Raw genomic sequence first — 26,846 nt, 5'->3', positions numbered from 1 at the left:
TTTGTTGATTCTTTGCAATTTTTGTTTAAATTTTAATAATTTCTGCTCTGATTTTTATTGTTTCTTGTCATGTTCCGGATTTTTGTATGGTTTGTTCTTGTTTTTTGAAATTCTTGGGTTACATCATCAAGTCATTTGTCTGTGTTATTTCTGATTTTTAATGCAAGCACTTAGAGTTGTAGTTTCCCTTGCAAAAGTGTTTTTAATGTGTCCCAGAGGTTTTATCATATTGTGTTTACTGTCATTTAGTTCCAGGAATTTTTTTTATTTCTTTTTTTATTTCATTGACCCATTCATCATTCAGTTATGATTTGTTTCACTTCTGTGGGTTTCTGTACTTACTAGTGATTTCTCTGCTGTTAATTTTAAGCTTTGTGGAACTATGGTCAAATAGTCTACACAGCGCTATTTCAATCTTTCTGAGTTCCTTAAGATACGTTTTCTGTCTACAAATGCAGTTAATTCTTGGGAAGCTTCCATTGGCCACCGGTAGAAGTGAACTCTTTTGGTGTTTGGATGGAACATTCTGTAAATATCTGTTAAGTCCATTTAATGCATGATATCAACTAACCCTGACCTCTCTCTCCCTCTCCTTCTCTATCTTGCTCTCTCTCTTTGTCCAGATAACCTGTCTATAAAGTGATATACTGAAACCACTCACTGTTACTATGTCGATCTTAATCTATCAATTTAATTCCAGTAATATGCTTTTTATGAAATTGGGTTCAGCAGAGTTTTTGCATGTATGTTTAGGATCATAATGTCTTGGCTAACTGTCCCCTTGAATCTGATGAAGTGTCTTTTTCATCTCTTCTGATTAGTTTTAACTTGTAGTCTATTTTCTCAGCAAATAATGTAGCAGCACTACTCACCTTACAGTCTCATTTGCTGATAATACTCTTTTCCATCCTTTCTCTTTAAGGTGAGGCCTATTTTTAATGCTGAATATCAAGTAGGTGACAGAAAAATAGATTTTGATATTAAATCTATTCAGCCAGCCTATGTGTTTTGATTTATAATTGAAGCCAATAATATTTAAAGTTATTGCTAAAAGAATGGTGTATGTTAAATGCAGTCATTTTAGTTGTTTGGCTTTTTGCTGTTTGTGTTTTAATTATACTGTTTGTTTCAGAAATTACAGCTTCTTTGTTTAGCATATAGCCAGCTTCTCTTCAGTCTAAAGTATTGTTTCCCATATTCTACTTAGGATTGTTCTACTGGGTAGAAATTTTCTGAGCCTGTTTGAACCTAGGAATATGCTCCTAACTCCTCCAAATATGGAAGATAGTTTTGCTGGGTACTGCAAGTAGTCTAAGCTGACAGTTTTGGTCTTTTAGGACTTGGAGTGCAGTGCTCCAGGATTGTCTGGCTTTCTAGGTTTTGAAATCGGTGGTTATTTTGATGGAAATAAAAAAGCCTATGATCCTTCTCTTGCTCCTTTCAGTACTTTCTCTTTCTTCTGTACATTATTTGTTCTGCAGCATGTTATCGGGCCATTCTCGTCTGTCTGCTGTTCTGTACTTCTTATCTGTATGAGTGTGTCTTCCTTAACTTAAGCCTGTCTCATGCTGAGCTTGTGAAGGAGCTGCATTCTGAGAGCCAGGATTAGGTGTGTGGAGGTGGTATAGACAGGCTCCCAGGAAAACCCCAACTATTCCTTCTGTTTTACAAAATTTTTAAATTATGTGTATGTTTTTGGGTAGGTATTTGCATGTGAGTGACAGTGAATGCAAAAGCCAGAAGAGGTAGTCAGTCCCCTGTGGTGGGTTATGAGCTGCCCACGTGAGTGCTAGGAATCTAACAGGGGTCCTCTGCAAAAGCAGGGCAGGCTCTGTACAGCTGAGCCATCTCTCTATCCACAGCAATTCTTCCTCTAAAAGTACTCAAAAGTAGATCGGAAAGAAATACATCACAGTGGCCATGTTTACAATGAGCTCTGTGACTTCAGTCTGCCATTCTTCTTTTAATCTTTAGTGTTTTTAAAATATAACAGAAATATTAATCCCTCTAACAATGCAAAGCAGAAAATTCAGTTAAATGCAAAAGAAGTTTGTTAGATTTCAAGAATGCCTCCTCTTGTCAAGAATGATGAAGATGTGTCTACTTATTTCCAAAGGGCCTGATAATCCCTACTCTATAGCAATACAAGGAAAATATGCATCAAATCTATTTTAAAAGACTATGTAAAGCAAACAGAAGGGGAATAAAAACATTTAGTAAAATCATTTTAAATAATAAGTAAACTAGCACTCAAAAGAAAAGTTTTAATCAATGATACATATTACTTAAGACTGCAAAAGCATTAGCAAGTATGCTTTAAAAAACAAAAACCTAAGCTAAAACATTATTTCATGCTGTAATATCCCTAGTAATATTCCTGATCTGTATATGAAAAATCTATCAGCACCTGTGCTTTTTTGCTAAGCAATATTTATTCTATACTATATACCATACATAGAATGCAAAGTTGAAATTTCACATGTTGTCTCAGTGTCCATTTCAATTTGGCTCCTAATATTACCTGTAAGTGTAAATCCTGCTTTATTTCCTCAGAAGTGGGGATGAGATGAAAGCCACAGCCAAGCTGTACGAATACACAGCTTGGACCAAGCCCAGAGCACTTCTTTCTCTGATCTAGCGATCCTTAGTCCTAAGCTTGGAAGCTTCTACCCTCTGTACAAGCTAATCTTCGGTAACCCAAACCTTGAAGGCTTCAACTTCCAGCCTCTGTCTACTAACCTAGGCCTATGATGTTTCAGCCTCCAAGATGTACTGCTGAATAAACTCACCTTTTCTAGCTCTTTCTGAACTCTCACTGGCTGGTTCAACTCAGCTGTTCTGGTCCAAATTCCTCTCCAAGCTGACTGATTCAATCTGGCTTCTCTCTTGGCTTCTGACTGAGTTGCTCTGCTTGGCCTCAAACAAACTTTGGCAATGTGTTCTATTCTTCTGGCTCCTTCCTACTCTCTGGCTCATTCTCTCTGCTACCCGTCTCTGTAAAACTGTCTTGATAAAACTGCCTCACTCCTCCTCCTATGACTAGTACTACTACCACTCTACCCCTCTCTTGTACTGCTCTTACGTAGCCTCTCTTCCCATCTGTTCTCGAGAGTTGGGCCTATCCTATCTCTGACTCATTTTGCCAAATCTTTCATTGATTTGTCACTTTGTCTAGCACTCAATTAGACATCATAGTTTGGGATTAAAGGAATGTAGTAAAGGCCTGTCTGTATTCCAGCCAGAAGGATTAAAGGTGTGCACTAAGGGCATATCTGTGTTCCAGCTGGATCACACAGACCTAGGGCTTTGGATGGGATCCCTTGCCAGCATAGCCATGTTGCTTGGTTAAAAATTCCTCTACAATTACCTGGACTGCATCACTTTCCTGCTATTCAAGTAAAAATGAGGTTTGTCTTTTTTTACTGTTCTTGAAAATGAGCCAAACTGTCTCCTTCAGCTTGCGTGTCAAGTCCATAAATAATATGGACATCACTGCTTATTTGTCCTCATCTGCACACTACCCTCAATTGCACGCCTTTAAGGGCTGTCGAACCACTCTATGACTTCTAACATAATACAACAAAAATCATGCTTTGTGGGTGATGATAAAATTAGAAAAAATAGTTATAAGAAATATAAATAGGAATCCCTTTACATTTCTGGGCTTTAACTTCATATAAAGAACTATTCTCAGAGAGTCAAATACATTCTTTTAAGTCTCTATTTCCTCTCCACGTTTATTCTTACCAGTGTCCATCTGCCAGACATACACAGAGCCATCTGTGCATCCCACCACCAGGTAGTCATCAGAAGGCCTCCACTTGATCACCTGAATAGGAAACAGGTGACGAGACGCCAACATGATGCACTTTTTCTCTCGCAAACTTAGAAGTCCTACTGAGTGGTCACTGGCTACAGAACAGATGCAATGTTGAACTCTTGCCTAAAAAGAAAAATAAACTTTCATTACATTTACATTAAAATCAGAATAAGGTAGATCTTGCCTCCCAATAACTAAAATGACAATTACTTATGACTGCCATGTCTGACAAGGCAAAACTGGGCAGGGTGGGGTGCAGTAGGTGGGGTAATCTGCTCTCACGTGTACCCTTTCTGCAATATGAACTTACTTTTCTGTTTCTGGAGAGAGTGGCCTGTTGGTCCATTCTGCTCATGACTCAGTTACACCCATGCTCCTCCCTGCACTTCTGTCCCAACACAAACCTCTCACAGTCCCACAAGCACAGTCACTCCTTGAAAGACCCAGTTATCACATACTATCTGCTAATTGGCATCCCTGTTCCTGTCATGGTGTCTGTCTATAATGACAGAAGGTGTAGCACTTCAATTAACCACACGACAGCCAATTAAACATTCCGCTGTGTATTCATGGCTCATTGCTAGGTTCTGCCCTTCAATTTTCTTTTACAGCAATATTGTTTATAAATAAGCAACGAAAGTAAAGATTTTTCCTAACAAGAGAGCTGAATCTACTTCAGCAAATTAAAAACTAAAGTCTTTTAATTTCCATAGGCAATTTGTAAGCAATTTAAAATTTAACCATATGAAAGCAATCATCTGACTATACTGTGACGATCTGTTAAGTAATAAGGCTCAGCAGGAGGGCCTCCAGAGCACCACCAAGAACCATGCATGGACTGGATCTAGGGACCCTACACTTATATACCCAATGGGCAACTTGGTCTTCTTGTGGGTTGCCTAATAAGTGGAGCGTGGCTGTTTCTGACATGAACTCGGTTGCATGCTTTTCCATCAGCTCCCCCTGGTGGGGCTGCCTTCCCAGGCCACTGTAGAAGAGGATGTGCTCGGTCCTGATGTGACTTAAAGTGCTGAAGTGGGTTAGTGGAGGGGTGGCCTTTCCTGAGGGCGAGGGGAGGAGGATGGGGGAAGAAGGAAGGATGGTGGGACAAGGAGGAGAGAAAGATGAGGACTATAACTGGGATGTAAAATGAACAACTAAACAAATAAAGATAAAAGTTAAAACAAAAAAGAAAGTCGAATAGGATGTAAGTGGAAGGGAAATGGCATTATCAAAAGTAGAAAAATCTTCTGGTGTCCATCTTGTTTGCCTTTCTGAATAAAGACTGAACATCTTACCGGGGTCCTTCTTGATAAGCTTCTTTAGGTGTACAGATTTTAGTATGATTATCCTACATTATATGTCTAATATCCATTTGGACATCAGAAGAGGGAGAAAACAGGAAACAGAACAGGAGCCTATCACAGAGGGCCTCTGAAAGACTCTACCCAGCAGGGTATCAAAACATATCCTGAGATTCATAGTCAAACTTTTTGCAGAGTGCAGGGAATCTTATGAAAGAAGAGGGAGATAGAAAGACCTGGAGGGGACAGGAGCTTGACAGAGCTAATACTAACAAAATATAATGGTAAGGTTAGGAGATGTGCTAACCTTGCTTCCTTGCTAGCGGAAGCATGTCATGGTTGATGGGCTTTGTGATAGTCAAATGAGAATGGCCCCGTAGGTTCATATGTTTGTATACTTGGTACCCAGTTGGTGGAACTATTTGGGAAGGGTTAGGATTTGTGGCCTTAGTGGAGGAGGTGTGTCTCTGGGGGTAGCTTTGAAGTTCCAAAGCCTCACGCCATTCCCAATATGTTCTCTGCGCTTTGTGCTTGTGGTTCAAGATGTGAGTTTTCAGACAGCTACTTCAGCCTCCATGCCTAATGTTGTGCCTGCCACTTCCCTGGCATGATGGACTGCTCATCCCACATAAACCCTTCCCACTATACAGAACTTTGGACATGATGTTTTAACACAATAATAGCAAAGTAACTTATACATTGATAATCTAGCAAAAAGGAGTAGAGCCACTCAAGTGAACAAAACTCCTAGGAATGGGGAAATCCTCCTGAGAAGTTTCACTATCAGACATTCACCTTCCCCAAGACACCCAGGTGGGTCATTTCAAAGATGAAAAGAATAAGAACACTGAAAAGTGTTATATCACACTGCTCTTATATAGAGGAAGAATAAGGGGAATAAAAGACAAATATTAGCTAATTGCACAGCTTAAGCTTTACAAGCAGACTATGGGACATTAAGGTTTTAGACAATCTTTGGAGCTGTAGGAATGAATCATTGGATCGCGTACCTGAGCCACAAGCCAAGCTGCCCCAACTTGCCTCCCACAGCCCAGATAGGGCAGACACAGGAGGATCTCTACAGCTTTCAGGGTCCTACTCTAGAAGAGATGCTAGCTCCAAGCTGAGGCCCAACATCCTCTTTTGGCCTCCAATACAAGTTCATGTGCAAGTTTGGATGCCTCCATGCATGCACACACTCACACACACATACACACACATTTGTTTTTTGTTTTTTTGTTTTTTTTTTATAGTGTCCCAATTCTATCTCTTCATGGCCACACAATACATTCTTTTATCACATAAATTTACCTAACTACAAACTTCCTATGTAGCCAAAGATAACCTTAAATTTCTGCATGTTTCTTGGACTGGTCTTAAACTCATTATACAGATAAAGATGATATTGAACTTTATCTCCCTGTCTCCATCTCCCAAGTGTTGTAACCAGTTATGTGCCCCCACCAGCCTGGCTTTCTGTATTTCCAGGAAAGGAACTCAGGACATCACTCGCATTAGCAAAGAAGGCACTCTAACAATGAGCTATATACCCAGTCGCCATAAGATGATTATTTTCTTACAATATAATAATGATGAAGTTGGCAAGTGTCCACAAAATGCTATGTTGTTATTATAAAAATCACATACCCTCTCTGTAAACAATAAAAGTATTTGAAGAATAAGCCTTAGCTTCACTACAAAGAACACTCTTGAAATGACCACAATAATCAAGAATAAAAACATAAACAAACACAAAATAAATCAGTATTAGTAAGTAAAAAAAAAAAAATCATGGTTATTAGAGGTACTTAACTCAAAAGAAAATATGGTGCTCTGTTTATTAAATACAGATTAGAATAAACCTAATTTTCCTTCTTTGAAGAAAATTCTAGTCCAATTCATATAAAGAAAACTAGCATAGAATAGAAATGACTCAATATACCAAAACCTCATTAATTCTAATTTCACTAATTAATTCTGTGTTAATGGATACCTTTGATGCCCGTATGAACAAATTAACAATATGAACAAGGCAAATGATTCGCTTATTTAATGTAGAAGGAAAAAGACCATTCAGGCACTTCTTTAGTATTAATTTTGATTCAATGAGCAGAATTATGATAAATAATTCTTAGCTCTCTATTAAATGAAAGCACTTAAAAGATTTGCTAAAACACAATTAACATGTTATTATCTGTCCTCAGAATTATTATGGAAGAACTTCTAAAAATATTTAACAACTTACATTTCTTCTTGACTTAGATCCAACTTTCTTTATCAGCTAGGTTCTGGAGATCATGGCACTAAACACCTACTTTGTGTATAATGACTGATTCTATAACCTAGCAATAGTACTTCGTTCTTTTTCTACTTCAATATGGAAACATCAACTAAAGATGATTTAACAATAGCATTGTAACAATATAATGTATAAAACATTTTGATGGTGTAATTAAAATGATTATACAAGACAAGCAGGATGATGTATATATGTAATCCCAGATCTTGAGAGGCTGAGCCAAGAGGAAAATGAAGAGTTCAAGAGAAAAGCTAGATTACACAGTTGCAGGTGAATGGGTTACAGACACAGACACAGAGACACACACACCAAGGTTACTCAACTAAAAATTGTAGCACATTTGCACCAAAACTTATTTGGAAAGCATCATGCTCCAGATTATTTCAATCATTTACAGATTAAAAAATGTTGAGGCGTGTGTGTATAAATTATTTGTGCCTCTGTAAAAATATGCACATTATAAGTATACATAAACATAACTTTTAAAAGGATAACTCATGTTTAAATAAACGGACTTCAATTAGATTTTTCTTAGTAACTTACGAATGCTTATAATAATACCACAGGCACAACAATTATCTTTACAAGGCTTCACTGTCAATGATAGTGGATACTTATGCATACTTTACATGACTATGACTTTCGGTTATTCTTCCAGTGTGTTGGAGTAATCGTTCCTTAAATCCAGTGTGGCTAATAAGATACTTATTCTTTACTGGAAATGCCTTCCATGGCTCAGAGTATACCAGCAGTTGTATTTGTAGACAATCCAGGTTTGGTTCCCAGAACATACATGGCAGCTTACATGTGTAATTCCAGGTCCAAGGTACCCAACACCCTCTTGTGGCCTGTAAGCACATTTTACACTCTGCATGCACTTAAACGCATGCAGGAAAAACACTTATTAACATAAAATTAAAATAATTAAATCTTTTTTAAACAATCATCCAAGCTCATGGATTGGTAGGATTAATAAAAAAAATGACTATTATACTAAAAACAATCTATAGATTCAATGCAATCCTCATCAAAATTCTTCACAGATCTTGAAAGGACAATGTTCAGCTTTGTATAGAAACACAAAAAAAAACCAAGACAACCAAAACAATTCTGAATAAAAGAACTGTAAGAAATTTCACCATCCCTGACTTCAAGTTGTACTACAGGGTGGTAGCAATGAAAACAACATGGAACTGGCACAAAAACAGTCATGTTGGTTAATAGACTCAAACTGAAGGTCCAGACATAAATCCAAACATCTATGGACACCTCATTTTTCATCAAGAAGCAAAAACACAAATTAAAAAGAAGACAGCATATTCAACAAATTTCCTGGTCTAACTGAAAGTCCACATGTAGAAAAATACAAACAGATCCATATTTTCACCCTGCATTAAAAACTCAACTCAAAACAGATCAAAGACCTCAACACAAACACTGAATCTGATAGAAGAAACAGTGGGAATAGCCTTGAACTCATTGGCACAGGAAAAGACTTTCTGAACAGAACAATGTTAGCTCAAGCACTAAGATCAACAATTAATAAATGGGACTTCATGAAACCAAAAAGCTTCTGCACAGCAAAGGACACTGCCGACAGGCCAAAGTGGCAGCCAAGAGAATGGGGGGAAAATTACCAAATACACACTAATATCTAAAATATATAAAGAATTCAAAAAACTAGGTATCAAGAAAACAAATAACCAAATTTCTAAAATGGAGTACTGGCTTAAATAGAGAATTCTCCAAAGAGAAAATTCACATGGCTGAGAAGAACTCAAAGAAATGACCAGCATCCTTAGCCACCAGGGAAATAAAAATCAAAATCACTTTGGGGTACTATAGCAAAACAAAACAAAAACAAAAACAAAAGCAAGTTTCTGGGATATAGGGTGCTTATCAAACATGCATGAGGCCTTGAATTTAATGCTCAGCACTGAAGTTTTGTTTTTTATACAGTAAAATCTACAAATCTCTCAAAGAAACCTTTACCTAGATGCACCCTTGTGAGAGGGTCTCTGGATCCCTCTTTGTGACAATATATACCATATGGTTTTTTTGAAATTAGTGATGGTATCACTGTCCATCCAAGTAAATGTTCAGAAACTTCCATTTACTAAGACTTCAAATTCTAAATTAAAAGTAAAGGCTAACAATAAGCAACAGAATATTTAGCCAAATATTACTTTTCTGAAAAAATAACTGAGGTAAGGACAAGTAAAAAAATATTAGACAAAAGCATCAAGATAGATATTTTTGTTTTCAAAGAAATCTAATCCTAAAATTTAAAAAGATTCATTAAATTTGCCAGGAAATAATTCTCCGATTACATTAAGGGCAGAAGAGCAGAATGCTACACGCTATCTTGGTGTCTGAAAGTCAGAACATACCACTTAGGTTATGCAGTCTGACCTTACACATTTAAGGCATTCCCAGAAACCTCTCATGCAACGTGTTCCTAAGCATGAATTACAGAAATTACAGGCAGCCAGTTTATCCTGTCCACTAGCTCCCTGGGGGAAATGGTTCTACTTTCCAGTGGATTCCAAAACAAATAATATTAATTTATTTTCTAGTTTTGCTAGTTTGTTTTCTAAACTACATTATTCCTTTGTTGGCATTGAGGAGCGGTCTTATATTTATCCCAATTAATTTTCTCTTTGTATATATATCCACTAAATATATGAACACCATAATGTCTCTTCTTTTAAATATGCCCATCATTAGAAAAGCTGTAAGTGACCTGCTTCTTTTGGGCATGAATCAATCCCAGTTGTCTCTTAATCATTATTTCTTGTCCTTCCCAGAACTGTTTCTTTGGAACATAAATGTGCCTTTAAGATGTCATTTATCATTTTAAATATTCTGTCTAAAGGGAGAATGAGTCTGAGATTAAATATTAATTTCATTTCTCTACTTCCACAAAACTACATCAAAACAGAATTTTTTCAATATCAGAAATGAAACTTTTATTTAAAAATGGAGCTGTTTCTTTAATGTCTATTTTATGAGACCATATGAGCCAACCAAGCAAATGAATAACATTATTCACAAGGATAATTTTAACACACACACACACACACACACACACACACACATATATATGTATGTATGTATGTATGTTTGTATGTATGTATCAATAAAGATATTAGATAATTGGACTTTCCACTTTTTTCAAAAACAACAAATAAATATGAATTTTCCAAACAAGATTAAAAAGATGCCAGAAAAAGATTCATTTAAAAATAATGTAGTGATTATGTTATATTAGGAATGAGAATTTTTATTCTTACCTCATCTCCGTTATATGAAAACGTTTTATATTTGTTTTTAATCTAATCATTGCCTTTACTCAAGCATTAATGAACTTTTTAGCACGGAGGGGATTCCAAGCTTCTAAAATGTGAAACTATATCAAAAAGAAAAACTCCATATAAACTAAATTACATACAACTCAAAATATCTGTAGATTAAAGAATTCAAAAATATAAACAAGAAAATCCAAGAATAAAAACATAAATTTAATATTTCAGTTAAGAACTCAAGCTAAAATTCCCAAGCGGAAATACAACATTCACAACATCAAAACACAGGAAAATATGTACCTCTTAAATATTTTACTGGGAACTGGAGTGATGGCTCAGTGGCCAAGGGCACCAGAGAACCTGGGTTCAGTTCCCAGCACCCATATGGCAGCTCACAATCATCTGTAACACCAGTTCCAGGGGACCCAATACTGTCTTCTGACCTCTGAAGGAACAAGGCAAGCACATGGTGCACATACACGCAGGCAAACTTTCCATACACATAGATTAAAATCCTCAAAAGAATAAGTGTACTTGGATTAGGTACATGTCTCAGTGGAGCGCTTGCTGTGGAAACATGATGACCTAAGTTCAGATCTCCTGAATCAACATGAAAGCTGGCACAGCGACTCATGCCTGTAACCCGAGGGACAGTCAGATTCCAGGGGGCTCACTGGCCACTCAGTCAAGCCAGAATGGTAAGTTTCTGTTCAGAATGGTAAGTAAGAAAGCATATGGTGACGCAGTCGAGAAATGAAACGCCAACACTAATGTCTAGCCTCCAAATGCCAGCACACCTGTGTTGTGTGTATGTGTACGCATGTGTGTGCGTGTGCGTGTGCATATACCCACATACACATGTGCCTTCCTCCTCCACAGACATACTTTTGTTTTGTTTTGTTTTTTGTTTTTTTGAGACAAGGCTTCTCTGTGTAGCCCTCTCGCTGTCCTGGCTCTCACTCTATGGACCACGCTGGCTGAGATAAAAGGCATGTGCCACCATGCCCACTTACCTTTGTGTTAAAGTGTGGTTATACCTACTTTCCCAATGCATTCCTAGATGTTGCCAACACTGAAGTACCCACTTAAAACATTTGTAACTCAAGTACCTTAGTTTCCCCTTCTCAGTTTCACCTTATTATAAGTATACCTGCTTTAGTTTAACCTGAATAGTTCCCATTTCATAAACACCAATATCCTTCACATTTAAAATATATTCATAAATTGTATAGCACTTTCTTCAATAATTTATTTTATTGAATAAGGTGTCAGATCCCTTGAAATCAGCATTACAGACAGTTGTGAGCTGCCATGTGGGTGCTGGAAATTGAACCCAGGTCCTTTGGAAGAGCATACAGTGCTCTTAACCATTGAGCCATCTCTCCATACCTGTATAGCACTGTTTAACAATTTATATCCAATAAAAATGTTCAACTGAACAACTCATACTTCCCATCATAGCCTAAATAGTTTCTCATCTTTTTATCTACCTTAAACAATAAAATGCTAACTTTATTTTCAGTTACGTATTTATGGGCTTTCTGGACCAAGAAAGCTAAATACCAAAATCCTGGTGGTGGTGCTGCTGCTGTGGATTTTTGGTTTGGTTTAAGTAACTCAGAAGTATCAGCTGGTGCTGGACATAATGACATGTGTCTGCAATTCAACCACTTGGGAGACTTAAATAACAGAATCACATGCTTGAGCCTAGCCTTGGCTACAAAGCAAAAAACTTTTATTAATAAATAAATAATGTTTGCATGCAAACACACACATATGCTTGCCTTCTCCACTCTGCACCCCAGCCAGCTCTCCCCACAACTGAGTTACCACCTCACACCAAAACCCCAGATGGGATCTACAGGAACAGCCTCTGCTTTCTGGCTCAACAGAAAGATGAATGCCATCGAACAACTGAGCTGTACTTTTTAATGTTTGCCTCACCTTACCATATTTATACTTGTATGTGTGTAGGAAATAAACAATGGATTTCACATTAGTCACAGAGCCTTCCTTTCTTATGATTTATACATATTATCCTCACTTTGTAACTTGGATATTCTGAAAGGATTCATGTCTCTTTCCTAACAACATATTAACAAACCTATATATCTTTGTTTAAAAGAGATACTGGCTTGCTGTCTAAGTTATATCAAAGAATATAAAGAAACCTAACCTTGAAAGTCCATTATTAAACATCAGAGTAGTGAGTAATTCAATTTATGTCCAAAGAAAATCAATGAAAGGGGAAAATTTCCCCCTTTGTGTTGTGGGCTTTCCTGACAGAGGCCCTGCAAAGGTTCCTCCCCTCTGTGATCCACTCTGGGGGACCACAAAGAAATGACCCAGTTGGGCTTTCCAGGCAGCAGAAAAACCTCAATTTCAGGCAATGAGCAGAGAGGCATAAGTAGAATTTAGGACTATTTTCTAAGAAATTAGGAGACAATAAAGCCTCTCAATCATTCTCTTCATATCTTGAAAATTCTATTTCATGTAATAAAAAGATGCAGTTATTGTATTGTTCTGCAATCTCCCTCAAATATGGACAATTATTTTGTCAATCTTAAACATATGAATAATAAATCGGTCCTCCTGCCCTCCCTAAAAGTTTCAAAGTCAGACTTGGAAGAAAGAAAAGACTCATTCTTAACTTGAACAAAGTCTAAGCCTGGGAACCAGGAGCAAAGGAGACAATGCACTGTTATAAAAAGCTCACTCCCATACTGCAATGGATAACAACCTCCTCAGAATTAGGCTTTTCTGTACACCATTTATGACTTCATAAATACATGCAAAGCTAATATGCCCCAATGTAATAGATATGATTTTTCTTAAAAGTCTCCCCCAACTATCCAAAGCTGCTTTCCTGGGAGTCCCTTCATTTGTTCTATTCCCAAAGGACTTTGAGAAGGGAAAAAAACTTTCATGTTGTATCATAACTTGCTTGATTAGCTTGATTGGTTGCTTGCTAATCTGACTCTCTTACTAGATTAAATTTAATCAAACATGAACTATATCTTATCCACAGTCCCTAATCAAATCAGTTCCATCCAAATGAATAAGTAATCTGGCTTCCAAAGGATGTACATGTCCACACACAAAGTAAATAAACAGATAAATAAATAAATCTATACCCATTGGAATCTTCTTTTGGCTTAAAAAAATATATGTGTGTGTATATATATATACACGTTTATACAAATAGAGAAATTTCTTAAATGGTTGTATAATACCTGTATAGCCAGAAGACTGAAACTTTCTTATTACTGTGAAAGAGACCATCACTGAAAACTCCTTAGTACTATACTGATGGGGTTTTTTTTGCTTTTTTGTTTTTGTTTTTGTTTTTGTTTTGGATACTATATAATAGTTGGGACACTTTACAAAATTTGAATACATAAGTAATATATAGCATAAAAATAACACTTCATCTTACATACAGTAGCATATGACCTATGACCTTAGATTAAAAACTAAACAGCAGCCACACTTGGTAGCCACAATCCCAGCACTCAGGAGACAAAGGTCAAGGGCCATTGGTTCCAGAGCCATCTGGATTGCATAGGGACTTCACAGTCAACCTGAGATGCATGAGGGAAATGAGTCTTAAAAAAAACAAGGGATGGGAATGTAACTAGATGAGAGAGTACTTGCCTAACACACTCAAAATCCTGGATATGATCCCTGACCCCACAAAGAAAGATTAGAAAACATAAAAGTACAAAAAGTAACCAAAAAGTCCACTTACTCTAGCTTAATTCTTTCGTACTTTCTACATAAAGATGGGAGCTTCAATTACATATACTCTCCATATATGCCTCCCAAATTAATGAAGTTTTAAAACTGAAAAGGATGGTAAAGAATTCTATAAGTGCAATGGTAGCTAGACAAAACTATTTCTAAAATTTTTGAAGAGTAATATGGCAATATTAGTTCATATGCCTTGAAAAAATTAATATGGCAAAATAATGTCAAAACAAAACAAAAAGTCCACAAAAGAAGAAAAAGATGAAGTTTGTTTTGTTGGTCAACTACACCTGGGCATGGCAACTGCCCAGTGTTTGTTTTGATTTTAGTTTTTGTATTTTTACAGTTTCTTTTTTTTTTTTTTAAGAGAGAGATAGAAAACATAAAGTTGGAAGGATCTGAGAGGAGATGGGGAGGAAGGAAAGCATGATTAAGACGTATTATACTGGAGGCTGGAGAGATGGCTCAGAGGTTAAGAGCACTGGCTGCTCTTCCAGAAGACCTGGGTTTAATTCCCAGCAACCACATGGTGGCTCACAACCATCTATAGTGAGATCTGGTGCCCTCTTCTGGTGTGCAGACATACATGCAGGTAGAACACTATAAATAATAAACAAATCTTTAAAAAAAGACATTATATTAAAAGTATATAAAAAAACAATCACTTGTTTTTGTACACAAATTCCAACCTAAGACTTTATCTGAAGAAACTCTCAACCTATAAAACTACTTAACAATACTAATTCTTATGCCTAGTTTGGTAAAAACAGTAAAATTGTCTTTTAAATCACTAAAAGCAATTTTGTAGTAATATATTTAGTGATATAAAAGATAAACAGGAAGCCAGGGCATAATGGTACACACCTTTGATCCTGGCATTCAAGAGGCAGAGGCAGGAGGATCTCTGTGAGTTCAAGACCAGCCTACATATTGAGTTTGGTCCACATGTTGAATTTGTGGACAGCCAGAGCTACAAGTAAGATCTTTTCTCAAGAAAGAGAGACAGAGAGAGAGAGAGGGAAGTAAAAAGAGAAACAGAGAGAGAAAGAAGAGGCCATCTCTTTAAATTATTTCTCCTCTAACACCCAGCTTAGTTCTTTCCTGCCAACCTTCCTGACCTTCCCTTCTAGCAAATCTCCATCTCTTTGTGCCAACTACACAGAAACATTGTCTACAAGAGACCCACCACTGGCCACACTGACTGGGACTTAGGAAGGAGTCACTTTCCTTCCTGTTCTCCATTATGTTCTCTCCAGAATTAATTAATTTTTAAATTTTTAATTTCACTGATGATATGAAAACAGTCTCAAAATATAATATATTAAGTGTAAAGAGAAAAAACATAGATAATTACTTTTTTAAAAGTTACTTATGAAAAAAAAGTTACTTATGTATATAAGTGTTTAGCCTGCATATGTATACATATATACACATATAATATAGGTATGTATGTATATAATATATATAATATGCCAGGTGCATGTGGAGTTTGATCAAGGAAGCCAGAAGAGGGCCTCATAACCCTAGAAACTGTAATTTGGTTGTGAACTACCACAGTCCTGGGAACTGAATGTGGATACTCTGAAAGATCAACAAATGCTCTTAATCACCAAGCCAGCCCAACCTCTCCAGCCTTGAAAACTTCATTTTAATAAACAGTAACAGCCCTGCTTCCTATTTTTGCTTAATTTCTATGAAAATGTTTACTTTGCTTGCTTCAGGTACTATGCTAAGTTTATAAACATGGCTTTGAAATATGACATTCAAATTAAATTAACAACAAAAATTCAGACTCAAAAATATAAGAAAAACACTAATCAGGGAAAAAAAAAAAAGCTTTCAGTCCTTCCTTTAGAATTAATGAAAAATTACTAAAAGAAAAAAATAAGGCTCAGGGAGACTGCAGAAGAGGCAGCAGGAATAGCACATGAGCCAGAAGCCCAAAATGCTTATTGTAAATTGTGTCTTCTAGATATGATGAGGAAACCAAATCCATGAAATCTTGACAAAACAGCAGCCTGCATAACACCTGCAGAGTGACCACACAAGCTGACATGCCAGTATTGACAGGGGTCATCTCACAAGATCCTGCCCTAAGCGGAGAGCCCACAGGCAATTAACGGCTGCTGAGAGACACACAATCAATGTTTCCAGGAACAAGCCTCCTGACAGACTATCCAATCCCAAATGCTCAGCCCTAAACACATGCACATTCAACCAAAACTAAATGGATTTGGTAAGGCAGAGGAGTGTTGTGCATAATAATAACTTAAGACGAGGAGGTCATGAATTTGAAAAGGAGTAGGGAGTGATGTGGAATGAGTTTCTGGCGAGAAAGAAGGAGGGGTAGAAATGATGTAATCATTTCAGCACCCATATGTATAATTCTAAAAAATAAAAAAATGGATAAAAAGAAAATATAATTTGTTAACTACTCTTACTGCCTGTGAACATTTATCAAAGTAATATGTGCTTAGTCATATGTGCTGTTCGCACTGTCAGACCTGTACCCAGGAAACAGAAGTTCAACACTGTCAAACTGAAGGTCCGAACACTAATGATCACACCAAATGCCCACGTTAAAGTTTTCACAAATCCATGCTGCCCTCTTCTGGACCACTTTAGACATTATGTGACCATGAAACTTCCATAACATGTAATAAAATTTTAAAAAGCTTCAACATCCTTAGTCATCAGGAAAATGTAAATCAAAACGACTTTGAGATTCCATCTTATACCAATCAGAATGGCTAAGATCAAAAACTCAAATGACAACACATGGTGGAGAGGATGTGGGGAAAGGGGAACCCTCCTCCATTGCTGGTGGGAATGTAAACTTGCACAACCACTTTGGAAATCAATCTGGTGCTTTCTCAGAAAATTGGGAATAGCACTACCTTAAGATCCAGCTATACCATTCCTGGCATATACCCGAAAGATGTTCCACCATTCAACATGGACATTTGCTCAACTGTGTTCATAGCAGCTTCATTTGTAAGAATCTGTAAACAACCTATATGTCCCTAAATGGAAGAGTGGATACAGAAATTGTGGCACATTTACACATGGACTACTACTCAGCTATTAAAAACAAGGAAATCATGAAGTTTGCAGGCAGATGAACTGGAAAAGATCATCCTGAGTGAGGTAATCCAGAACCAGAAAGACACACATGGTATATACTCACTTATAAGCAGATATTAGCCATATAATATAGGATAAACATACTAAAATCTTCAGACCTACAGAAGCTAAACAACAAAAAAAAAGGATGCTAAAATCTCATTCAGAATGAAAAATAGGATAGATACCAGAAGTGGTAGAAGAGAGGGAACAGGACGGGAGCCTATCATAGAGGTTCTCTAAAAGGCTCCACCCAACAGGGGGTCGAAGCAGATGGTGAGACTCACAGCCAAACTTTGGACAGAGAGCAGGGAGTCTTATGGAAGAAATGGGAAATAAAAGGACCCAGAAGGACAGAAGCTCCATAAGGAGACCAACAAAGTTAAAAAATCTGAGCCCAAGGGCCCCTAGAGAGACTGATGCACTAACCAAGGACCATGCATGGAGAGGACCTAGACCCCCTCTCAGATGTAGCCAATTGGCAGCTCAGTCTCCATGTGCATTCATGAGGAAGAAGAGCAGGACTGCCTCTGTCATGAACTCAATTGCCTTCTCTTTGATCACTCCCCCCTGGTGATGCTGCCTTGCGAGGCCACAGAGGAATAGGATCCAGGCAGTCCTGATGAGACTTGATAAGCTAGGGTCAGATGGCAGTGGAGGAAGATTCCCCCTTTCAGTGGACTAGAGGAAGGGGATAAGGGAAGGCGGAGGAGGGTGGGAATGGGAGGAGATGAGGAAGGAGGCTACAATCTGGATATAAAATAAATAAATCGTAAAAGAAAAATTAAAAATATTAAAGAATTAAAAAAAACTTTTAGGTATCATATTAAAGAACTTAATGTTGACAAGAAGTATACCAGTGATGCTAAATAATAATCTATATTATTAGTTTTCCAAATATTCTGCTCTAAATAGATGTACTAATAGAAAAGCAGCTCTGACAATTTAATCATCAGTATGAGAAATAAATATTAGGTTTCTATTTACCAAGAACAACAACCAAAATAAACCTACACTTTAAAAAGCCACATTCTCTGTTCCATTCCATACTTTGTTCCTTTACTTCCAAAGGCAAACCAGAATCTAAACTTGTTGCTGATCCTTCTATTTCAATTTTTATCCATGTACTGCCTGTACATGTCCCCATGAATATGCAGTATGGGATAAGGAAAAGTGTATCACACTGCCATTTTCACCTGGAAACCAACTGAGGAAACACAGAAAGCACATGCAAAGGTATCTGCTACTCCCCAAGTAGGAGACAGCCTACCAGGCTGCTCTCATTATTTGACTGCTAGCTTTAAGCTGCTACCAAAGCCATCCACCTGCTTTCTTTTTTTTTTTTATTAATTACACTTTATTCACTTTGTATCCCCCCATAAGCCCCTCCTTCCTCCCCTCCCAATCCCACCCTCCCTCCCCCTTCTTCACGCATGCCCCTCCCCAAGTCCATTGATAAGGGAGGTCCTCTTCTCCTTCCTTCTGATCTTAGTCTATCATATCCCATCAAGAGTAGCTGCATTGTCATCTTCTGTGGCCTGGTAAGGCTGTTCCCCCATCAGGGGGAGGTGATCAAAGAGCAGGCCAATCAGATTATGTCAGAGGCAGTCCCTCTTCCCATTACTATGTAACCCATAGTTACACTAAACTGCCATGGGCTACATCTTAATGGAAATGTTTTATAAAGCACTTCTCATATTTTAGAAGGCTTTTGTTCTTTTAGTATTTTTTTCAAAATCCATTTCCTTTCTCTATCAATAACCTATGTGAGAACAAAAAGTTTCAAGTATGGATGGCACTAGAACTTATAGCAAAAAGGAGGACAACAAGGTGTCATCACACCCTCGTGTGACCCACAGTCCTAACTAGAAAGGGCTGCTCTTAGTCACAGCTACCTTGCTTCTCCCTCGGATTCCACAGCTATCTAGTTTCCTTCGCCTGGATTTTAGATGTTGGTTCACCCAAATCAACCTCAGACAGCTGTTCAAATCTGGAAATCATTCTGTTGTTTTCTGTTCAATGCATTCTGTATTGCTTATAGCTTTCAGCTATCAAATGAAGTGAATCTGAAACTTATAGCTCTGAGTATAAAAGGAGAGCACATGAATAGGACTGGAGTTAGTGGGCAAGACAGCTTGCTGCACCACACTGATGATATGAGCTCAGATTGAAAAAGATGTTAAAAAACAATAGCTCAAAATAATGTAGGGAAAGAAAGAATGGCTTTTAGAAACCAGATAATAGGAAGATAAACGCATCTTAATTGCCTCTAGAGACAAGGCTTGAGTGAGGAAACAGGAAAGGGTGCCTTCAGCTCTCCTTCTTGTTACGGTATCAGTCTATCTGGCAAGGTAGAAACTTTGACTTCTTCCCTAGCTAAGCTTAAAAATAATGAATACTGAAAGACTCTACCCAGCAGAGTATTAAAGCAGATGGTGAGACTCACAGCCAAACTTTGGGCAGAGTACAGGGAATCTTCTGAAAGAAGAGGGAGAAAGACCTGAAGGGAACAGGAGCTCCACAAGGAGAGAACAGAACCAAAATATCTGGACCCACGGGTCTTTTATGAGACTGATACTCCAACCAAGGACCATTCATGGAGATAACCTAGAACCCCTGCACAGATGAAGCCCTTAGCAACTCAATCTCCAAGTGGGTTCCCTAGTAAGGGGAACAGGGACTGTCTCTGACATGAACTCAGTGGCTGTCTCTTTGATCACCTCCCGCTGAGGGGTAGGGGGTGGGGGGAACAGTCTTACCAGGCCACAGAGGAAGACAATGCAGCCAGTCTTGACGAGACCTGATATGCTAAGGTCAGAAGGAAGAGAAGGAGGACCACCCCTATCAATGGACTAGGGAAGGGCCATGGGAGGAGAAGAGGGAGGGAGGGCGGGATTGGGAGGGGATGAGGGAGAGGGCTACAGCTGGGATACAAAGTGAATAAATTGTAATAAATAAAAAAATAAAATTAAATGAAAAAATGAATACTTTGTTTAACCTTAAAAACCTATCCTTTTCCCTGGTCAGACTACAGTTGAAACAAACTACAGCAGTAAGTCTCCACACATGCTGCACCTACCAAAGTATATGTTCACTGTCATTTAGGTTAGATAGATTCAGAATTAATAGGACTAGCGGATATCTTCTGGGACATTTAAATTGCTCGGAAACAGAATGTTTCAATTCTTTCAATAAGCATGTTCCGAACTGCTGCTAGAAACATACAATTTAGAAACTGATAATAAAATTAGTCCATCATCTATTTTTAGTTACCCAATAGCAAAGGACCAAAACTTTGCCTGACTGTAAGTTACTATCATCTTAGCGTCAATACTGAGAAAGTAAATTCTGTAGTAAAGTAAAGTACTGTAAATTCCATTTCTATGCCTGAGAGCAAATGAGCCCCCTCTACAAAGAGATATCATCTTAGATAAAGCCACTTACACTACAGTTCTCAGGTGGGACCAGAAGTTGCGTGATCTCACCACCATGAACACAGAAGATATGTTTCATTTCTCCAGAAAATATGTCCCAAATTATGACGGAAAAATCCACACCTCCAGAGATCAGGTATCTTTGGTCATAGCGAACTGAGACCTGATGAGGATACAGTAAACATGTGACTTTGTTCCGATGGCCGCGGAGGGTTCTGTGAGGGGGCCAACCTGTGAAGGAGGTTTGGAATTCAGAATTGGAAAATAAAGTCTTTGCAATGTTTCAACAAGCAAACATGAAATGTCAGAAGAGCTATAACTTTTACTTCTAGGTCAGGTCTGTGCAGCATGGTAGCCACTAGTTACCAAGACTAACAGGCCTTTAAAATGGTGCGAGTCTGTGTGCAAATGTCAAATGTCATGATATTTTAAAGAATTAGAATAAAAAAGAAATAATATAAAATACTTCAATAATAATTCCCATATTTATTACAAATAGAAATGAAAGTAATATTGCTATATTGAGCTATATAACTTGTAATAGTTAATTTCTAATGTTTATTTTATCTTTAATACTGCTATTAGAAAATTACATTAGTTCAACAGCATGGTTTTAGAAAATTATCAACATTGCTGATAATACAGCTATTTAGTAATCAATTCAACTAATAATTTATGAAATTATTAATATATGCAAAGGAGATAAAAACTGAATACTTTCTTATTCATAGCCATTCACAGTATTAATTCCAGATATTTAACATTTTTTCGAATGTACACTAATCAACCAACTACAGTGACAACTGCACCAACTGGTTTTATTTCTTAAACTACTACAGAGAGCTATTTTCAACATTAGGGATACAGACTTCTCAAGACACAGTGGACACAGGGAGATCTGCAGTATACCTCTTCTGAGCATGTGTTCTCCTTGCAGGAGCTGAACTATGGCCGTCTGGGTGGCAGGGACAATAATTATGCTTCCATCTTCCCGGCCACAAACAAGTCGTCCATGTGCTGGTATGTACACACTCGCGGTTACTTTAAGAGGTTCGTTGCTGTTGGGAATCACACTTAGCTGATCTATAATTCCAGCAGGACAAGGCTTCAGTTTGTCAAATGCCTCTTGCAAGCTAATACAAGTTGTCATTTTTAGCCCTGTAGAGGTTTGAAAATAAAATCATAGAAAATAAATACATTTACGTTAAAAAAAATAATGACATCAAATAAATAATTGATTCAGTGATGTACCAAAAGTTTACTTTCATCAACTATAATTCTTAGAGAAAAATGATATATGAATATTTTCAATGTTGTTATGATTCAAAATGTTACATTAAAAGAGTTACGGACTCAATGCACATAGTATTACCTTCATCACCTTCTTGTTTATCAGCTACTTCTGCTATGTTCCAAATATTTAACCTTCCAGAAGAATCTCCCTGAATTAATAGCTTATGCAAATATTCCTTGCAGCCATAGAAGAACCGAGTAACAGGAGGACAAATTACCAACTGCCAAAAACAAAGCAAAACAAAACAAAACAACAAAAAAAAAGTGTCTTTAGTGTATTTAGAATTCAAATATTTTATATATTAACATGTTCATATAAAGCTATTTAGATGCTTTGATTCATACCCCAGTTTCAAAAGTACTTACAGCATGATTATTCAATATATTTTCATGCAATTTAATAGCAAATATGCATGTCAACTGCAGTAGAGCATAAACACTAAAGGAATGAAAACCTGTCTTTTTAGCCTTTCTCTAAAACTGTTTATAGTCATTTGTTCAACTTTATAAAAACTGGTTATCAATCAAAGGATAATTTACTTGTTTATTGTAAAATAATTAATATAGAAATTAGGTCACTCTTAACCAAAAAGAAGTATCTACTTAAAAAATCAAAACTAAAGAGCTCAACACATAAGCAACACTAAATGGACTCAGCAGATTGTATTTATATACACATATATATGTAACACTGCTAATTAAAGAAGAGAAAGTCATTAGGTTAAGAGGGAGCAAAGGGAACATGGGAGAAGTTGGAGATGGCAAAGTATGAGATGAAAATGATATAAATACAGTACTCACATATTAAACTCAAAATATAACAAAACACTAAAATACATCACTTTTATAAAGGAAAAGAATTCATTGATCCTATCTTTCTTGCCTTCTGATAAGTCACTAAGAATAATAACATTTCATTGCATCATGTGAGTGTCTGATGCCTTTGGAGGCCAGAAAAGGGCACCAGATCCTTGGAACTGGAGTAACAGATGGTTGTAAGATGCCATATAGGTTGTGGAAATCAAGCCAGTGTTCTCTTGAAGAGCAGCCAGTGTTCTTAAGAGCTAAGCCACCACTCCAGGCCACGGATTTTTAAAAATAAGGATAGGTTACAGCATTTAATTGGCCACATTAACATAACTTATTTTAACAAACTAACAGAATTTTAGAATAAAATCATAATAAATAAAATTTAGTTTCAAAACTTATAGTTAACAATCTAATTACAGTATTTGATTGCTTCATAAAAAGCACTGGCCTCTAGAAACTAGCTATGTTAAGCATAGCCAAGTATTTAACTTTAAACTTCGATGATTTTAATTCAGAACTACACACTGAACAGGGAGTTGCTATAGCAACTACAATAACCAATATCACATTTCAGTGTAAGAGCATTTCTCATCATATCATACATACATTGCAATAAAATATACTAGTATTTACCAGAGAGCTGGTATTTAAAGAAAAATGTGTGTATGTGACTGTCAACTTGACAGGATTTAGAACCAGTAAAGATAGGGGCCTCTGAATACATGTGTAAAGGATCTTCGGGGTCTGGTTAACTAAAGAAGACCCATATTGGCTATCGTCAGCACCATGTCACGGGCTGGGTCAGGACTACACAGGACAGAAGGCAAGCTGAGCAGCAGCATTTCTGATTATGGAAGCACGGTAACCAGCTGCTTTATGCTACTGTCACTACGGTGACCCCAACATGATGTGCGAGATCCTAATGTTATAAAACAGAGCAAATGCTCCTTCCCTTACATTGCTTTTGTCCAGTATTTTGTGACAGCAACATGGAGTGTAACTAACAGCATATTATATTTTGTTTTATTACTTCAGGTTTTTTTCACACACACCACTAAACTTTAGTTTAGCTGGAAGTGGCCAACTGAGCTGGAGAGTAGCCAGTAGTTCAAGAAAATAATTTTATAAGATTTTAAAGTACACCTAGATGTACAAATTCTATAGTTAAAATAGTCATAGAAAAACGTATACCCTTCTACTTATCATCCCTCCATTCTCCATTGATGGGTGGGACATAAGGTTCAGAATGATAATACTGGAACTCAGAACCAGAAACAAAGTAGAGAAAACTTTCCTTCCCAAAACAAAGCTTTTTTCTTAATAATCCCAGAGACCAAATTGGGAAATCCAATATACATGTTGCTGCATTTCAGTATTTTTAACTTTATGTGTATGACTCTTTTGCCTGCACTTAAGTTAGTGTAGTGCATGCATGCCTGCTGCTCATAAAGGCCAGAAAAGGGTACTGGTTCCCCTAGAATCACAGCCAGCTTCAGTTCTGAGCCACCACGTGGGTGCTGGGAATTGAACCCACATCCTCTGGAAGAGCAACAAATGCTCTTGACCACTGAGCCATCTCTCCAGTCCCTGCATTTCAATTATAAATAAACAATAAAAAAAGGCTTTAAGAAAATTGAGTTTCTATTTTAACATATTAAAATATTTAATATTCATTTCTAATATCCAGTTATTGAGTCACTACTTGATTTTGGAAAAATACTGGAATGCATGAATCAAATAACAAACAGCATCAGTCAGCACTAGCATTAGTTATCCTTGTCTGATCTTTACTCTGTTTTAACTGTATAAAATAAATTGACAGTCAATATGAATTATAAAGAGTCAATTCTAATGCACACTCAAATTAGATCACTTGTATTACAATTACATATTTTAAAATCTACAAATTTTGAAATGTACTTATAGCTCACCAGATCAAAATATTTTTGTGAAATCTCGTGCTGCTAGATTTTATTGTCTTCCAAATGCCTATACACCATCGATTATACATGACACCTTAAGAACTTTACCTGCTCATCTTTTTGATCTAACAGGCTGTGCTGCACAGGAGGAATCAAATTTTCAACTGCTTTCCCCACATCACTGCGGAATGAGTCACTAGCTGGGAGGCAACTGAAATAGGAAAGTAAATATCCACTTAAAACACTGATAGGCAGGCAAGACATGGTGGCACATGCCTTTAATCCCAGCACTTGGAGGCAGAGGCATGCAGCTCGCTGTGTGTTCCAGGCCAGCCTGGTCTACAGAGTCAGTTCCAGGGCAGCCAGAGCTACATAGTGAGACCCTGTCTCAAGATAAAATAAAACACAATAATAAAATAAATAGTATGAAATGTATTATTCCAAGGGTTTATGACAACAGACAAAAGTGGGATTTTTAAGTTTTAATTAATTTAAGGAGGTATTAAATAACTTAGAAAGAAATTCTTAGCTGGGTGTGGGGCACATGCCTGTAATCCTGTAATCCCAGCACTCTGAGAGGAAGAAGCAGGCGATCTCTGTGAATTACAGGCCAGCCTGGTCTACAAAGTGAGTCCATGACAGCCATGGCTACACTGAGAAACCCTGCCTTTGATAAAACAAAACAAAACAAAACAAAACAAAAAAATTCTTTTGAGGGCCCACAAGATGTCTCACAGGTAAGAGAGCTTGCTGCCAAGCCCAACAACTGAAATTTGACCCTTTGAACTTATGTGATGGAAGCAGAGAACTGATGTCCAGGAGTTGTCCTCTGACCTGCACACATGCACAGTGGTCCATGCGTGCACACGAACATAGAGTAAATAAAGAAATGTAAAAACTCCACCTTCTTCGTAGCTAGAAGTTAAACCGGAATTATATATGAACCTTAAGACAGTCTGAAGTTAGACATCTAACTACATGTAAATATTTATATTACACATAAATATTTACACTACATGACTAAAATATTAACTTGTCTATTTCATACCTCGCAGGGAGTTTGTAAATGTAACTCTGCCCATTTTCAGTCCAAATGATGACTTTGTCTGCAGACACAAAGTCACCTCCAGTCCATGTCTGTCCATTTTCACTAGGACCTGAACATAGCAGGGAGTAGTCTCCAGCATCGAACACCTAGTAGGGGAAAGAGAAATTCACAATTTCAACTTACTCTAGCTTGTTGTTTTAAGTAGGATGGAACAGCATTTCAGCTGAAAGAAAACTTCTGAAAGCACATTTAACAGAACCAAGCTTTCAACATATGATTCAGCAGACAAAGATATTTTCTCAGTGAGATCTGGAGCAATCATCATGGGGTCCAGCTATAGGTGACCTCTGACAGTGGACTAGCACAAGTATAGCAGGTGAGCTGCTGACACAGGAAGAGGAATCCTTAGACTTTCCTACGTGGTGGGACATGGCAAATAATAGGTACTCCACACTCTAGAATATATACCATGACTTAATACTACAACTGGTAACACTTCTAACCATATGCTCTGACATTGTAATATTATCTGAACAGTAGAATTATCTTTTAAGATTTATTTATTTTTATGTGCATTGGTGTTTTGACTGCATGTATGTCTGTGTCAGGATGTCTGATCCTGGAACTGAAGTTCCAGAGAGTTGTGAGCTGCCATGTGGGTGCTGGGAATTGAACCCAGGTTAAGACCAACTAGTGCTTTTAAACAGTGCCCCATCTCACCAGCCCCTAGTAGAATTATCT

The 26,846-nt window shown here is 37.3% G+C and overlaps 1 protein-coding gene across 2 annotated transcripts in view; it reads right to left on the bottom strand.

Moving 5' to 3' along the window:
• The window catches only part of Wdr7 (WD repeat domain 7), a 315,779-nt gene that overhangs the window by 263,701 nt on the left and 25,232 nt on the right, over nucleotides 1–26,846 (bottom strand). For both annotated transcript variants that reach the window (XM_055622621.1, XM_055622622.1), the window contains exons 8-13: nucleotides 26,106–26,251; nucleotides 25,166–25,268; nucleotides 22,405–22,546; nucleotides 21,942–22,190; nucleotides 21,043–21,263; nucleotides 3,748–3,943 (exon numbers count right to left, since the gene is read on the bottom strand). In XM_055622621.1, the coding sequence (XP_055478596.1) occupies nucleotides 3,748–3,943; nucleotides 21,043–21,263; nucleotides 21,942–22,190; nucleotides 22,405–22,546; nucleotides 25,166–25,268; nucleotides 26,106–26,251 (1,057 nt within the window). The remainder of the gene's footprint in view (nucleotides 1–3,747; nucleotides 3,944–21,042; nucleotides 21,264–21,941; nucleotides 22,191–22,404; nucleotides 22,547–25,165; nucleotides 25,269–26,105; nucleotides 26,252–26,846) is intronic.

The sequence above is a fragment of the Psammomys obesus genome, unplaced genomic scaffold (genome assembly GCF_907164565.1).
Source record: "Psammomys obesus unplaced genomic scaffold, mPsaObe1.curated_primary_1811, whole genome shotgun sequence".
Lineage (NCBI taxonomy): Eukaryota > Metazoa > Chordata > Mammalia > Rodentia > Muridae > Psammomys > Psammomys obesus.
Note: the sequence above shows the minus strand (reverse complement) of the source record. Positions and strands in the feature narration are given on the sequence as shown.